This window comes from Thalia democratica, chromosome 4 (genome assembly GCF_965202585.1).
Source record: "Thalia democratica chromosome 4, ktThaDemo2.hap1.1, whole genome shotgun sequence".
NCBI lineage: Eukaryota > Metazoa > Chordata > Thaliacea > Salpida > Salpidae > Thalia > Thalia democratica.
The window spans coordinates 45,686,061-45,699,767 of NC_139168.1; the positions used below are offsets into that span (position 1 = coordinate 45,686,061).

Below are 13,707 nucleotides of genomic sequence, written 5' to 3' on the forward strand. Positions count from 1 at the left end.
CACTAAAATATTAAAGTTATACTCTCAAAGCACAAAACATGAGTATTCTAAATTTTGTTGAAACAATAACATAAAAATTCAAACTTGGTGACTTAAGGTCAAAGGTGGTAAGACTCCAGTAGCCAAAACACGTAAATCCCATTTTTGTCCAAACTCGTTTTTCAGTGACACTGTGACATCGTAGTTGCAAGCTTTTTGAGCTTTGAAAATAACATCTAACTTCAACGTTTCTTTGGGTAAAATTTTTCCAAAACCGTCGTTAGGCTGAACTTCTATAAACTGTCAATTATACAAAGTGCTTGAATTAATTTCTAAAATAACATTTAAGTAGACAAGCAAATAAAAATGTCAAAAATATATTGCTTGGCTGAAATATTTCTTAATATAAGAAGCATTGAAACAAAAAATACAAATTTGTTCCTAATTGACTGTTAAGTTTACTTTCGGTATTTTTATTGTATAAGCGTAGGGTTTCATAAAAATAAACTTTTAAGACACTAAGTGAAACTGATTGCATGACACTTCTTGTTACCAAAAATGAAAACAGAAAAAGATTGTGGTGCACACGTGTGTATAATGCTAAATTTCATGTACATTTAAAAGAATTCAAATAAATAAAACTATGCAAAAATAAAAGGAGTTATTACCTCGGGTAGATCAACGAAACCGAACAACTGAGGTAAAATTGACGTATTCTTAATTTCTAAATGCTTAAACACGTTCTCGCAAACGCAGCAAGTTCCAAACTGTAAAACTTTTTCACTTATGCACAACTCGGATGGCGTTAGAACTGCATTTACAACGTAATCGACTGTTAATCTCTGCTGGGAAACCTGAATTTTCATCGGTACTTGCAAAACACCCAAGCTGTGATCAAAGTATTTCGGCGCATCGTGCTGGAGGCTCTTTCTGAACATTGTTTGTTTTTGTTACGTTATAAATAAATTTTCTCTTTGGTTTATTAAATCATGGAAAACATTACAACCTCGATAGTGTACCAAGAAACTCAAATAAAAGCTTTACTCTTTTTTCTTCTAATATTAACTGATTTGATAAATTTACATAATTTAAAGTTAACTATATGAAAGCTAACTAACTAATCGAACACTAAACTATTTCTTTTAAGCCTTAGTTTAAAGATAAAGTGAAAAAAACGTAACTATAAATGTTTGTTTTTAAAGTTTTTCTTGGTAAATTTTCTGAACAAAATAGTTAAACAGTAAAACATTTCTTCAAGTATAGAAAGATTTATTTATACTATAAAAAAATTAAATACTAGAATTATGGGTCAGGTAAAACTAAAAAAATAATTTTTCTTTAAATATCAAAACTTATACACCAAGGAAATGAAAACTACTAAATTTAATAAATTTCTCTTAAGTTAGTTGAATTTGGAAACTAATTGAAAAACTTGTTTTAAATTTTTAATGAAGTAGTTGTAACTACATTAAAACAACCGAAATAATTTTTTTCAAGTTTAAGTTATAATATTCCTGTTGAGTACGCCTTTATGAGATGCACACTTCCTGTTGAGTACGTTTCGTACAACCTTTGTGTTTTGTTTAAAGTGCAAAGGAAGACTACTGTACTTCTAAATATAACTTTAATTGTTCGTATTTGATACATATTTACCTTGGCAGAAATTTTAGTTGAGCTGTGAAAGTAGATTTTGCCTGAATGTAGCCATTTTTCGGTAGTACTTCCATATGATTCTTCATGTATTTTGGAACTTGAAGCACAAGTTTTAACGCTGTATTTGCTCTAAAAGAGAAAAAAGAAGTATTTGAGATTTAATATAAAAATATCAGTATGAGATGTACACTTGTTAAAAAAGTTAGAATCTTAACAATTGAAGTATAAACCTAAACAAACTAAAAAACTAATAAAAGTAAACTAAAAACGAAAGCAAAATACTAACCTATTGTTTATCACTATCTTATCTTGGTAAAGTCGGTCGTAAGTACAAATTCGCATATCTATTTCCTGAAAAAAGTAAATTATAAACTAGTTTATTGAGTTTTAATAAAATAAGAGCAATAGTTATAATCAAAATTTTCAAAAACTTGTTAACACCTACAAACCATAAATATCTATAAAAAACTGTTAACTTTGAGCTCCTAATTTTATTTTCAATTCAAAAACATTGAATATTTTAAACAAAGTTTAAAACTTATTCATTTTATAAATTGTTGGTGTTCGTATATCAACTTTATAAACAGTAAATGATAATTTTATTTAAAGTACAAGATATTTACTGCTTATAAGTTACTACAAAAATGAATGTTTTTTAAAGAAAAACAGATTCTACTCCTCCTATTTAATTTTATAACATAAAAATGTTTCCTTATTGTCGTAAAATTTATCAAAATTAAACTTTTCGTTCAACCCAAACTGGAACATCATTTGAATATCCAGTTGCTTCGACCGTAATCTAGAAAAAGTATTTAGCTTAGAATTCAATTTATACATAACTTTTTGTAAACATATTACTGAATAAACAATGGTAACTTTTTTTTCTTTAAGTTTAGGCTTTTTATTAGCTAAAAAATAACTTTAAAAGAAATAATCATTGTAAACATGTAATGTGTAGCTTGATGACCGAAAGTTCATTAAAAAAAAGTTATATACGTTAAACTTTAATTATCATAAAAATTCATATTATAGAATTATACTAAGAGTTTTGTAGTTAATATAATGTTTCAAGTTTTTATTATATGTTATCTAAAAACTGTATTATTTCCTTATAAGGTTTTAAAGGACTTAAACTGCGGGAACTTTACTTATGGATTTTATAATAGTTTTATTTTTAGTATAAGTATCACAATAAACTCTTTTAATTTTATCCAACTTACTTTTAATTTCTTTTTGTGTATTTAAAGGTGTATAACATATAAGTTAGTATTAATTTGCTACTAAGTTATTTGTGATATTTTTTTCTGCCTTATATCTATCACTACTTTAAACCAGTTACTATTTGTTTTTATTTTCAAAGTCATATTAAAATCAAGTTACACTAAACGAGTGATACAAATTAAGTGAACTAGCTTACAAAGTTGAATTACTTATGTCAGTAAAAAAAATGTTTTTAATATCCTGATCTTTAATATTAATTAAATATCAATTTTTACAGTCAATAAAAATTAGATATTTAAAAATAGCTAATGAATTAAAATGATTATTAACAAATATTTACAAAAAATATATCATACATCGTTTGTATTCTTATCTTCGAAATGCAAAATAAATCTAGCTTTATGGTGTATTCCAGCGACTGTTGGTGTAAATTCAAAATGTACAGTTGATGTTGTATTGTGATGCAACACTCCTTTGTGATACTAAACATAAAATTAAAGATATGAGTTAGTTTGAGTTGTGCAGTTTAAACAAAAACTAAACAAGGATATAGAAAAATACATGTTAAGTAATAAATAAAATATTTAATGTTAACAAGAAGAGACTTTACATTGATTTACACTATCACATACATGCTTTAAATCTTTAAAGTTTTATTTATCTGTCGACACGCACTATCTATGAATTAAATTTAAAAAAAAAGCTTTGAAAAAAAAACTGTGTTAAAAAACATTACACAAAAAGTTTTTTTGTTTATGCTATCTTTTTACCACAGGCATTTTAAAAAACTATTCTTATACTACTGGATAAAACAAACAAACATAAATTCACAATCTTTTGAAGTATATAGAAAAAAACACTTCAAAAATTTTTTAATGATTTCCATCATTAAAAGACTTTATAAGTAAAAATGATTCTCGCACTAAAAATATTTCGAATCAAACTTTTTCTAGGAATTATATAGTATTTTTGAACTAACTTACCTTTCAACACTTAATAATTATAGATAAATTTTTAGATATTTGAAGAAAACTTAAATAATAACCAGTTTTGAAAGTAGAACTATTTTTTATGACACTATAGTTTTAGAAGTAAATTTAAAATATATCTATTCTAAAACTGTGTGCTTAATCTAGTTTTCTTTCACATACTATAACTTACAACTACAGTTGGATGTTTCTTTTTAGACAGTTGTTATAAATAGTTTTTTAGTAAAGGTATCTGATGCTTGAATAAATTTTAAAATTGTTTAAATTGATGATTTTCCTGGACAAGACGTTAAAAGGTATCCGTGGTGTGCGACTCGATAACCGAAAGTTTCTTTGTGCACCAGGTCCTAGGACCAAATGTTTTAAGCGGTTTTTTTTGTTGTTCAATAAACTATAATGATGAAGTTCATAAAAATTTTGGACAAATAAATTTTAAAATAAATTATTATGTTTTGAAACAATAATAATTTAATTAAGCTTAATCGACATGCACAAGTATAACTTTTGAATTTTAGATTGAAGCTAATTCTAACAAGGAACATATATATTTTTAGAAAATGTTAGCTGAATTTTTTCTATGTCATTAACTATCTAAAAACAAGTTAATATAGTACAAAGCACCATTTCTGAGAATAAGTTGTGAAAGCTTTGAGAGACATTTGCATAATGAACTCAGACAGCTTATTAATGCCTAATCATTTTTGAAGTATACCAGAAAATAACTTGACTAATGAAGTTTTTGGGAATAGTATAAGTCCAAGCATAAATCAAGTCTTTTACTACTAGAGTTGAAACAATTGTCCTTTTTATCAACATGTAAAACCATTAATACAAGCTTTAGAAATATATTAGCTGTGAAAGCAGTTGAAAGACAAAAGGTTTAGTTAAGAATCAACTTGCATATCGTTGCAAAGTAGGAAAATACACAAGACCATGAAGCAACAGACATAATCTGTTTGTTACTTGTACTTGCTTTTGATTGACTCGACCATGGTTTTCTGACAGCAAAAATAATAACATTAGAAAAATTAAATTGGGTTACAACTAAACTCTACTCATAGTTTGTGTTCGGTAGGCGTGTCACAAAACCAAGCATAGTTTTGCAAAGAAAATGCCGTATAAATTGACTTGTTTCTTATATAATTTACGTAACTTAAAAAATATAACAAAAGGAGTAGCTACTAAATTTAATGATTGAAGTATTTACATTTTTGTTTTATCCGACACACAACTTATAAAACTATAAACTTGTAAAATACTTATAACAAAACAACTTGTTAATATACTTTATGACATAGGTTAACTTACTGGTACGCAACCTTCTAAATTGATTTCATCGCTAAAAATCTCAGAACCTTTGACTGCTTCGTCTGTTGAAGCATCTAAATATTCAGAGTTACAGGTTTCTGAATCAACTTTGTCTACTAATTCTTCATTAGACGAGTTCTTATCTGTCTAAATTAAAATTAAAACGGTCCAAACTTTGCAGGCAGTGTAAATATATTGTAAAAAGTTATTATTAACCACTATTTACTAAAGCACTAGAAAAGTTATACTTACAGAAGCCGTAGACGGTTTACCGCGGTCTTCCTTCGTGTTATTTTTAGGAGCTGTTTTTACTTCACTATCGGAAAATGTAGGGATAATTGAAGGATTCATTGGGTATTTGTACAAAACATACTCTGTAGAAAGCACTCCTTTATTGCTTAAAACTATTTTTGCCCTTGATTTTTCTCCAACTGTTTCTTTACCGAAATCGATTCTTGGAGGATCAATTCTGACCTATTATATTTCTTATTTGTAATATTAGTAAAATTTACTTTTAAAAACTTGTAACAAAACACTCAGTTATTATATTTTTTTTGTAATCAATATACTATGTCTAAAATTAATAAGTCCGGCCTGCGTAAAAATTTTATGGTAAATCTGGCCCGCCAACTAAAAAAGTTACATTGGTAGTGTAGTTTAGCAAACTAGTTCTGAAAACCTTAATTTATCTTAATTCGGATCAGACCGGATTTTGATTGATTTAAATAATGTGAATAGTTAATGTATTAAAAATTTAATTTTCTCGTTAAAATTTTATATGGAGCTTATAAAAATAAGTGTAACATTTTTTATTTTAAAACCAAGCTCTGTTATTTATAACTTATTCCATATTAATATAAGTTTAAAATTTCCAATTTTTTTACATTTCAATTTTAATTCTTTAAATAGAGCTACAATGAAACCTTAAAAATAAAAATTAAGATTTTGTACTTAAGAGTTTAAACTTTTTATCAGCTTTAGTATATTGAGGTCAAACTTTTGAGTTGCAGAGTTTTGTGTAAAGTATTAAAAGAACAAAATTTAAATATTTCACAAGTAGCAAGTATTTAGCTGTTTATTTATTATAGCTAAGACTATTGATTTTAAAGCCTTAAACTGTTTAACAGTTTTCGTGATGGTATGTAACGTTTATTTGTAGATAAATACTTTATCACAACTAAATAAAACTCAAAAACTTAAATGTGCATTTCAGACATTTAATTAAGTATTCAATTTAGTCTATATCAAACTAGCATAAAGTTATGAGAACTGCATACTTATTAGAAATATTTGTATAAATAGTTCAATATAGTAAAAACTTGATTCTTTTTTAACTAACAGTTTATATATATATCAATATAAACTATTGTAAATTTTCTAAATTGTGTTTAAAATTCTTAAAACCACTAACGTCACACTTTTTTATGGAACATTTGATTGGTATTTTAAAAATTCCATTTTCACTTTTGAACAATATCTCACCTTCTAAGTTTCTGTTTATCTATTAAGTTGTTTAGTTATTTTTTATTATGTCTAATTCTAACATTAAATTATAGTTTAACTATGTAAAACGCATCATCTAGACCAGGGGTCGGCAAACTGCGGCTCGCGAGCACGCTTACTTTTTGAATTGAATGCGGCCCGCAAAAGAAAAGTTTGCGGCCTGCGAGCATGTAAATATTGCCCGCTGAACAAAACTATGTTATAAGTTGTTTTTTATTTTCGATTACTTGCTGTAATTAGTATAATTTCGTTTTAAATCCATGTATAACATTTTCACACCATTGAAATTTTCACTGTTTAGGCTTAAAATGTTAAAAAGACAGATTAGCATTCTAGCAGTGTTTTTTCTCAGTTTTGATAATAACTTCCTTACTACAATAGCAACTGATGAACTAAAACAAAGTATTAACAATACTTGGATTCAGTAAGTTATTTTTGTATACCTTATTAAATAAGCAGACTAAATGCAAATGTTTTCTATGGTGAACACAAGTAATTGACAGTAATTAACTAATTTATCATTCTTAGGTATTTAATTTAAAAAAAACTTAGGTATTTTTTAAATGTAATGTATCTCTTATAGATGTTTAATCACTATTTATTATGTTGGAGTGTACACAAAAACTTTTCAAACAACATAATAAAAAAACATCAGGTATAACAGTTTATTTTGTTTTGGTTTTGAATTTCTAAATAAATTATCTGTGCATTTTAAGTTAATTTCTATACACACCAATGTACATAGATGCTCATTGTTGGAACGATTGTTTTAAATAATACCTAATTTAGATTAAGTGCAACTAAAGCATAATTAATATACTTAAAATTAAAAAAAGACAGATTGGCTTTTTTGCAAAGATTTTTTTTAATTTAGATAATAACTTCCTTCTTTCAACAGTAACTGGTGAGCTAAAAATAAGTTTTAACAGCAACTGGATTCAGCAAGTTATTTATGAAATGCATGTTAAATAAATTAACTAAATGCGAATGTTTTCTATTTTGTGCAAAAGTAATGCACAGTAATGAACTAAAAATTGATTTCTTTAAAACTTAGGTGTTTTGTTTACCATGTAATTTATACCTAGTTTTCAAATAGATATTTCCACGATATATTATATTTAAATGTACGCAGAAACATTTAAAATATCATAATAAAATAATAATATAAGATAAGGTAAAATTGTTTGTTTTTTGATTTTAAGTCGTTTTGATTTTTCTACATAAGTTTTCTATTTACTTTAAACAAACTCACTAATATGCTCACTAAGGTGCTTATAAATACGGTTACGTTTGAGTTTTCATCTATTTTTTTGTAGTTGTAAATACCACAAAAACACCCTGTGTAAAATTAAAGCTGATTTGAAAAAACTTTCATCTGGACAGAATTATATTTTATAAAAACCACCCAGATGCAAACTGTATGGGGCCCAAAAATGCGACCTTAGAGTTTTTAGTTGGATTTTTTACATGTGGCAATTGTCACATAAACACCTGTGCCAAATTTAAGACGAATTAAAGAAAGTTTTATTATGGCACTTCTTGATTTAAAAAAAATCAGTTGAATTTTTTTTTTCTAAAATCTCAGACTAGGCTTTGATCATCAGGCTAACATTTTTGGTTTGAAGATTGGCAACGAAAATTTATGATGTATGTCTTGGAAATTTATAGTTTTGGTTTAAATTATATGTAAAACTTAAAGTCCTGAAGGTGCTATGAATTAAAATTATATTTATACCAATTGTACATTTAAGTTTAAAAAACGCACACTGGCTTTAAAGGCAATTTCATTTAATCCTAAAAACTTTTTTTGAAGTATTTTAATAAACCCAAGCTGGTTCAAGCTATGTTTTAGTTACTATATTATTATTTATTGCCATAAAAGAGTGTAAGCCCTAATTTTCTTAAACTTGAATAGCATTTTATACATATTATAATACACTTAAACTTTATTTTTTAGAACAACGCTGTACTTAACAATGCCCTGCTTTGTAATAAAAGTATACGAAATTAATTTTACTAAGAACAAGAATATATAATAAAAGAGTATTAATGGCCTGTTTTTATGTTTACATTCTTTCTAAGGGTTAAAAACAGCACAATAACAGATATGTTATTTATTTTACATATGTTATGGTTACCACACAGGAAAAACGAGCTTTTACAAAATAAATCAGTAAGAAAAGCATAGTAAAATATAAAAAATAAGCTACTTATTTCTATGATTAGCCCTTTTCAATTTTTTTTCTATACTATTATGTAAAAATAATATATGTTTTGTTTAACTGTTTAAATAATTTAGTACTTAAAAAAAAAACATAGGTTTTAGTGTAATTATATACTTAGAAATTCTCAGACTTGTGTTAAATTTTGTATAAATCAGGTCAGCTTATATTAGTTTGAAGTTTAATATTCAGGCTATTTTATTATTTTCACTTAAATGAAATGAACAAAATCAGTTTTCAACTGATTAGTTATTAGAAGTTTAAAATAAATCAAGCTTTTGTCTTTCTTTAGTTAATAAAGCATTAGTATTTTGTCATAGGGTTGCCACCTAATATTAAGTGTAGTAAGTTTTTAAAATAGTTAATAGTTTTAGATTTAAGTATGTTAGTCAGAGTAAATGTTAGTTTAATTAAAATGTAATATTTAAAAAAGCCTTCTGTGTATAGCTAAAAGTCATTTTTGTTAATAAAGTGAATAAAAGTAAGTACTTAAATAAAACTAAAAGAATATTTTATTGATTGTGACTAAAACCTAAAGATTATTAAAATGTGACAAAAACTAAAACTGCGGCCCGCGAAGAATTTGAAGCTTAAAATTTGGCCCGCGAGTACCAACTGCCTGCCGATCCTTGCATTATACCATCATTTTTAGCAAAAATTGCTAAAGCAACATTGCTTGTAACAAAAAATATCTTTTTAAGATCAATACCCATTAAATTGGTGCATTGCAACATTGATTTTAATATGCCTTTACCTATTGTTGTACTTTGCACTGGAACTAAACTTAGAAATTCTTCGGTTATGTCAAAATTAGTAAAAATATCTCGAATAAATATTCTTAGATGAGCAGTATTTGTGTGTCAGTGCTCTCATTTAAACATATCCATGAATGTCCTAATTTGATTTATGCGGTTTTATAGCCTTCAGAGTCTTCCTAAACACGTCTTTTCATTTTCATTGAACAAACAAAGAATATGATTTTACTACTATGCTCAATAAAGTATAAAAATTTCTATTTCAATAATGGCTTAATAAATTTTTATACAAATAAAAAAAAAAAAATTTAGAAAATTATCAAAGCTGCCTTATAATAGTTATTTTTTGTGTTTTTTCTGTATATATTTATTTTACTGTTACTAAACTTCGTTGTTACTTTATTTTGTGAGTTGTATTTTAAACAGGGTTGTCAAATAAACAGACTAGTTTGAAAATCAGAAAAGCTCAGATTAAATTAAATCTGTTTAAGATATTTCAAAAAACTCAGGTGTAAGTGATTTTTTTTCAATTCTTTGAATAAATCTTCGAATTCTCATAATAGCTATTAAGACTGTAACTTACTATTAGTTTACTCTTTTTTTCTAGACTAGCTACATGTTATGGACATTTTATGACGATGATTTTTTACGTGTTTAAGCTTAATTGTTAGAAAGTTTTCCAGTTTTTGACTTTTTCAACTTTTGAAACTTACGCTGATTTGATGTAACTCAGGCATTTTTGATTTTAAAAGTCGTAACCCTGTTTGATTATTAATAAAGTATTTTATAAAGTATTTAAGCATTAACTATGTTTAAAAAAATATTTAGTTTTTTACAAACAAATAGATATGAATTTTTTAGTTAATTAATTCAAATTACTGATATTTTTGAAAAAAAGGAAGTTATTTTAGACGCGGAGATTGTTTTCAAAAATTAATATTAAAAAAACATGAAAAAGTTGTTGATTGTGTAAAAAATGTATAAAAGTTACCCATAAATGTTTTTTTAAGGTTGGTTTTTATAGAGCGTTAGGTAATAACTAAAAAAAACAATTAAGTTAAAATTATTAAATGTTCAAGATAGTAAATAGTTTATTAATACTTAAGTATATAAGTTAATATAAATTTTAGTCCAATAAATATGTATAACTCAAATAAACCATCTATGTGTAGCTAAAAATAATTTAAGTTAATAAATTAAATAAAAATAAATCAGTTTTTTTGTAAGTGAATAAAAATAAAACCAATAGCTTATAAAAATGTCACTAAAACTAAAACTGCGGCCCACGAAGATTCTAAAACTTGAAATTTGGCCCGCGAGCACCAACTGCCTACCGACCCCTGATCTAGATTTAGCAAAAATTTTAATTGTATGTTGACTCTTATATACAGACTCTTATATGTTGTAAAACACAAGGTAAGTTCACATAGTAAGACTAATGTATGCACAAGATAAGTTCCAATAGTAAGACTAACCATTGGTTTGAAAGTAATAGTTAACGAGCATGAGGTTCCGGCAGACATAGCTCCTGGTGGCTTAAAACTAAAAAAATACATAACAACTTTATAGATGCATTTTTTAGTTTCTTTAACTTATAAACTTTCCATTTATTTTTTTTTACTCAAGTAATGCATTATAGTTTTAAAGAAAAACTTTTATGCAGTTTAAAAAGATGTTTTTAAACCTATAGACAGTTTTCAAAAATTTTTAAGAAAACTCAAAACTAAAAGTAAATTAAACTAGCCAAACTAAACAGAAACTATTTATCTTATAAAAAAAAATTTTACTTAATCTTACTCAATAGATGTGAAGTCTTTTAAATGTTCGGATATATCCAAAAATTTGATGTACGTTATTGAGTATGAAATATTGGTTATTTCTATTTGCTTCGTGTAAACTTGGCCAATTTCAATATCCTAGTAAATAAGATAAAATATGATAAGTGTGCAGATGTAAATAATCTAAAACACTTAAAGCCAAAATAACAATTCTAAATAAACAGATAAGCAAAGTCTTGAGATTTCTGAAAAAATGGTATAATAAAAGTAATCAAAAGTTTGAAAACCTAAAGACTAACCTTCTACAACAGGAAGATTATAAAGAAGTTGAAGTAATAGAAAACTAATTATAAACTGCTTAAGTAGAAACCATACAAAGTTTAAAAATTTTTTACTAAAAAAGTTTAGTACAATAAACGTTAAAATTAAAAACTGGCAATCAAAAGAATAAACCAGTTTATGCTTCGACTCATTTTCATTAACTATAGTTAATACCAGAGGTGAAAAATACAAAAAGTCATATAGTAAAAACTAAAAGTTACCGCAAAACTACAAATGGTGGGCTTGGATGCAAACAGTGGTTTTCCTTTTGGAAAAGACCTGTAGCTTGCGACTTGCGATTTTTTAATAGCATTTTTATCAACTGAAATAACTTTTCTACTATTTTCTTTTATTGACAAATCATCGTTTTGTGAAGATTCAATCGATTCATGGGAGGACTCAGTAGTACTCTGAAAATATTAGGTTGTTATCGTAACAATTTCTTATTACATTACTTTAACTTATAAAACTAAAAAACTGAGGCATCTTCTTTAATCCAGCCTGATTACGACATAAATGGGAAGCAAAGAAAAAAAAATTGTTTTTGCTACAGTTTACACCTTAATTAATCAAAAACAGTATAAGAGTGGCCAAACTGGTTTTTTGGAAATCTCCTGCAGGTTTTCTAATGTTTTTGTGTAGCTTCCAAGTTTTTTGATTTGATTCTAGCTTTTTTAAGTACAAGACTTTTTATCCCCTAAAAATACAAAAACAAACTAAAGACATAAAAAGTGTTTTCAAATCGAGGTTGCCACTCTTTAAAACTCTAAACATTTTAAATTCTTTCTTGCTACTCTTTTGAATTTTGAATACTTAACTTAGTTATACAACTCTAATTAAATATATACTATCTACTTTTTATAGAAGTTATATCTTGTTTAATTTAAACACACTATATACATATTTTATTGACATAAACTGTTCAAAATTTTAAGTTTTTCAATGTTTTTTTTTTTGCTAATTCAAGCTTTTGAAAGGATATTTTTCAAACATTTCAAAATTTCAGTTTCTTTTTGCCTAAATTTGAAATTTTCTAAGTTTTCTGGGTTTCAAAGTAAAATAACCATTATGTAGTATTCTATATTTTTTTCAGTGCAGAAATAACATGATGTGCTTGCATTTTACATATTTTAAAAAGCGATAAAAATGTATTTTACACAACTAAACAAACTTTACCATTTTGAAAATAAATGTTTGAACACCTGCAATTAACCTAGAAAACATTAACAAAGTTTCGAAGTGTAAATTATACAAGTTTTTAGGTCAAACATAAATACTAAATAAGATATGAAACAATTTTTGTCGTCAATGTTTTAATTTTAGGATATTTGCATACGTAAATTAATTAAAAGTTAAGGTTTTTTTTTTTTTGAGGAAATTAAACTTTATCAATCGCTTCTATTTTTTATTTTTAGTATAAAAATGCTTAATCTAATAGCTTAAACTAAAATGTAAATAAAAAATTTAGTAGTTTCTAAAATATTTAGAAAACCTTTTTAAAAATTGAAGGAAACATATCCTTCAAATAGTTTCTTTAAGAGCTTATACCAAAATATTTTTGCTTAATATCTTGTATTTAAAACCTAAACTTAAGTTTAAAAATTAACAAAAAACTTCTAAAAAAGGCCTAAAGGTAAACATATAAGAACTAATTTTAAATTTTGTTAACGAGTTATTTGTATCCAGCATGATAATACAATTTTTATGTAATCAAAAGATTATCGAAAATTAATGGAGTTTTAAAATATTCAATAACTTAATAACTACGTTTTTGTTATAACATTTATGCATAGACATAATATTTGTAAACTTTGACACCTCAATACTCGTAAACTTAAAAAGTATCCTGTAATTACCAGGGTTCGTGCGCGAATTTTTTTTCATTTAGCCTGACTGGGAACAATTTAGCCTGACATTTTTTCAAAGTAAGGAAAATCCCCTTAAGAAGTCATTTTAGATATTGGGGGGTCTTAATTAG

The 13,707-nt window shown here is 25.8% G+C and overlaps 1 protein-coding gene across 1 annotated transcript in view; it reads right to left on the reverse strand.

Annotated features, from left to right (window-relative positions):
* Positions 1-13,707, reverse strand: part of LOC145834152 (cilia- and flagella-associated protein 74-like) — a 35,116-nt gene that overhangs the window by 8,323 nt on the left and 13,086 nt on the right. The window contains exons 13-24 of the mRNA XM_082941514.1: positions 11,951-12,139; positions 11,428-11,546; positions 11,106-11,172; positions 6,562-6,651; positions 5,403-5,624; positions 5,151-5,297; positions 3,210-3,335; positions 2,375-2,431; positions 1,919-1,983; positions 1,633-1,761; positions 648-909; positions 85-279 (exon numbers count right to left, since the gene is read on the reverse strand). Coding sequence (XP_082797640.1) covers positions 85-279; positions 648-909; positions 1,633-1,761; positions 1,919-1,983; positions 2,375-2,431; positions 3,210-3,335; positions 5,151-5,297; positions 5,403-5,624; positions 6,562-6,651; positions 11,106-11,172; positions 11,428-11,546; positions 11,951-12,139 — 1,668 coding nt within the window. The remainder of the gene's footprint in view (positions 1-84; positions 280-647; positions 910-1,632; positions 1,762-1,918; positions 1,984-2,374; positions 2,432-3,209; positions 3,336-5,150; positions 5,298-5,402; positions 5,625-6,561; positions 6,652-11,105; positions 11,173-11,427; positions 11,547-11,950; positions 12,140-13,707) is intronic.